This window comes from Drosophila persimilis, unplaced genomic scaffold (genome assembly GCF_003286085.1).
Source record: "Drosophila persimilis strain 14011-0111.01,24,50 unplaced genomic scaffold, DperRS2 tig00000000-arrow-pilon, whole genome shotgun sequence".
Lineage (NCBI taxonomy): Eukaryota > Metazoa > Arthropoda > Insecta > Diptera > Drosophilidae > Drosophila > Drosophila persimilis.
In genome coordinates, this window is record NW_020825288.1 from 22,032,759 (window position 1) to 22,035,877 (window position 3,119).

A 3,119-nucleotide genomic window follows, 5' to 3' on the forward strand; every position below is an offset into this window, starting at 1 on the left:
GACCATCTATAGCTCCACAAAGCAGAACGCTTGTCCCCGTTGCAATTGTCGTATTCTATTTCATTTATCTTGTTCCTTGTTATACTATCTTAGTCTAATTAGCTGCTAATTAGCAGACAATTGTAAGTTAAATAAAACCATAAATTACAGCTGTGTATTTTAAAAAGATCGAAAAATGCATTTTATTTACAAATTTATCCAAAATCAACAGTTTCAGGGATAAATATCTTAAATATCATTATTTGATCGAAATAATAGTTTAACGGTCTCTAAAGGGTAATTGAAACTTTCATACGCTATCTTACTGAACTCATCGGCCTCTTACTTATTCTAAGGAACCTGCTTTGATATCCCAGTAATCTGTGACATAATTTCTCTTGCCTCCCTCTCCCACCCAATCCAGCGTTTGCCTTCCTGGGCGTATGAGCAATCCCTTTTGTTGGCTCTGCGATACATTATAAATTCGTTCTTGTTCTTTATTTTCTGGGGTGAAAGGAATGGGGCAGGCTAGATAAGAGCAGTTCACGGCGGCACATGCTGAGCACGCTAATCAGGAAGTCCTTTTATTGGGGAGCCTGGGCCTAGTCGGAGGGCCAAAAAATGTGCTGCGCTTGACTTATCCTCAATAATTATGGCCTCTTTGTTGCTGTGTCGATAAGAATGTTGAAATAATTACGGCCTAAGCTAAAACTTTGAGCCGGATGAGAAACCGCCGCCAGAAAGGCGCCTCCGCCAGAGAGAGAGGGAGAACAAGGGGGAAAAAGCGAATTATAATTGCATATGAAAAAAAAGGATATTTGGGAAAAATATCTCAGCCTGAGCAAAAGTTGCTAATGTCTTATTCAAATTGAATATGAGAGGCAGAAGCATCAGCCTTGGGTTTGTGCTGGCTGGAGGAGAGTGAAGCAGAAACATATCGAGAAACTCAATTACGAATTCATTTCGCTTGTCAACTTTGACAGACGCACAAATGGAGATTGAGATGGAGACGGAGACGGAGACAGATCCAGGACATATCCAGAATCCAGAGCAAGAATGGAAAAACTCTCCTTTACTAATTTCAGCTTGTAAACATATTTTAACAAAGATGTCAACAACGTGTGAGCGACGCACGGAGAGAAAGAGAGAGAGAGAGAGAGATACAGATACAGAGCGACATCTGCCCTAGTGATATATGTCTTTCATATAGGAATACCATAAACAATGTCATTTGACATGCAAATTTATTTATGAAAATAACAGACGCACGAAATTCAGAAATACTGAAGTGGAGAGACAGAAACAAAGCCGGCCCCCGAAAAGGAGGAAAAATCACAGAACCTACGCACACATGCTCGATGGAAAATGAGCTGCTGAGCTCAGCCGAAAAGACGAAAAGGCTACGCATGGGCTGGAGGATGGAGGAAAGTCAGGCGGCAAAAGGCAAAGGACCCGGGCAGAAAAAGAAATTCAAGCGTAAAGAGAAAGTAACTTAAGCAGCGGCAAACTGAGCAAATAAAGTGGGGGATATATGTACGTATATGGGGGGGTGGAACATGGTGGAAGGGGTAGTACCCGGTCTGGCCTGAACCCGGACAACAAAGTGGAAGTTACGGCACTCGCACAGGCACCAACACGCACACACACACAATCGCACATGCTGAAAAATTCAACAACATGTGGCCGCATGCAAGATAATTTTTTGTGTGTATCTCACCCTCCAAATGTTCTTTGCTAAGGGGTATTCCGATTAACTCAGGGGGTTTATATTTCGTTACAAATATTCCATGATGTTTCTAGATATATTTTATATATATTCTATAATCGTCTGTACAAAATCATGCTATAACGCGATCTGGGGTTGAATTGTTACCGAAAATCTTTAAGACCTTGCTACTTTCTAACTTTCGTTCTGTTTCATTCTGAATCCATTTTCGACTCGCTTTTGTCACTTACTCAGACGTATTGCGTTCGCCCTCGAAAACGTAACCAGCAAATGAAATGTTTATACATTTTTCAAATAAGGCTAACCAAGTGGGATAAATCATTTCACAATTTTCCGACAACTGAAGAGCATCTTAGTTTCGCTTATCTTTCCCCCGCATTTCTCTCAACTTTCATTTATTTTCTGCTTTTTATGAAACTGTGGAACTTCAACTTCTTTAACATTGCACAAACGCATTAAATAGTAAGAGATTTTTCAATAGAAAATATTATTTCAAGCCATCTATTACGTATTAGATGGTTATTTCACCGCTGACCTTTTAAGACATAGAAAAAAGACTTCAATCAGAGCAGGCTCGGCAGAATATTTCGCAAATACTAAACCGTAGTCGGCATACTTCAATTCCTGTCGAGATATCGTTAAAGTAAGTCATCTACTGTAATAATCGTATTGCCTAAATTCCCAGACTTGTCTGCTTATTCAAAAAGATGGACGAAGACATAAAAATGGCGGACCTGTCGCAAGGGCCCTCAGACGCCGCAATGTTAGCTGGGCCATCTAAAAATTTGAATAAGAATAAGTTGGGAAAGCAGTCTGGTATTCTCACAAAACAACTAGCTTACAAGCATTTCCTTGAAGAGTTTCGCAAGACAGTTCCGGAGAAGACCGAATCCGAGCAAATGTTGGAAGCTGCAGCCAAGTGGAGCTCCATGTCCCTCGAAGAACGTCAACAACTTTGTTACCCTGAAAAGCAGCTGCATAACGACGATAAGACTGAAGAGGGCAAGGCAGAAGAAGATCTAAAAAAGATGAAAGACTGCTTTGTGTCTTAACGAATGTAATACATATCTCAAGAAGTACATTAAATGTGTCCAATCCACTGACAAATTTTGTTACTTATTAGAGATGAACCGTTCTTAACTGTTCTTATTTCAAGGCTAAGTTCAAAGTCTAAGAAAATTCCTTAAAGGTCCAGTTTAAGTTGTATTTCATAGATAAATAATCGCTGAGATGGCTCTGAGGCTATATATCGATATATCATTAAATTGTTTAGCTGCAGCATCTTTAACGTTGCCCGAAGCCCTCCAAATTATAGGATTTCGGTTTAGCAACAGCAATAGCAAGGTTTATTTCCAAGCACTGTTTCTATCGCTTTTCATTTCAGTTTTCTATAATTGTTTGGGTTTAATGTGGA

General features: G+C 39.8%; 1 protein-coding gene across 1 annotated transcript; it reads left to right on the plus strand.

Annotated features, from left to right (window-relative positions):
- Positions 1-2,343: 2,343 nt before the first annotated feature.
- On the plus strand, positions 2,344-2,797 carry LOC6591616. The gene is made up of 2 exons (XM_002017082.2): positions 2,344-2,348; positions 2,413-2,797. Exon 2 carries the CDS (start codon positions 2,413-2,415, stop codon positions 2,755-2,757), a length of 345 nt encoding a protein of 114 aa, XP_002017118.1. The 5' UTR covers positions 2,344-2,348; the 3' UTR covers positions 2,758-2,797.
- Positions 2,798-3,119: the final 322 nt, after the last annotated feature.

Bases quoted from the DNA above. Each gene is read 5' to 3' on its own strand.
- LOC6591616 (XM_002017082.2), top strand. From the start codon at position 2,413: ATGGACGAAGACATAAAAATGGCGGACCTGTCGCAAGGGCCCTCAGAC.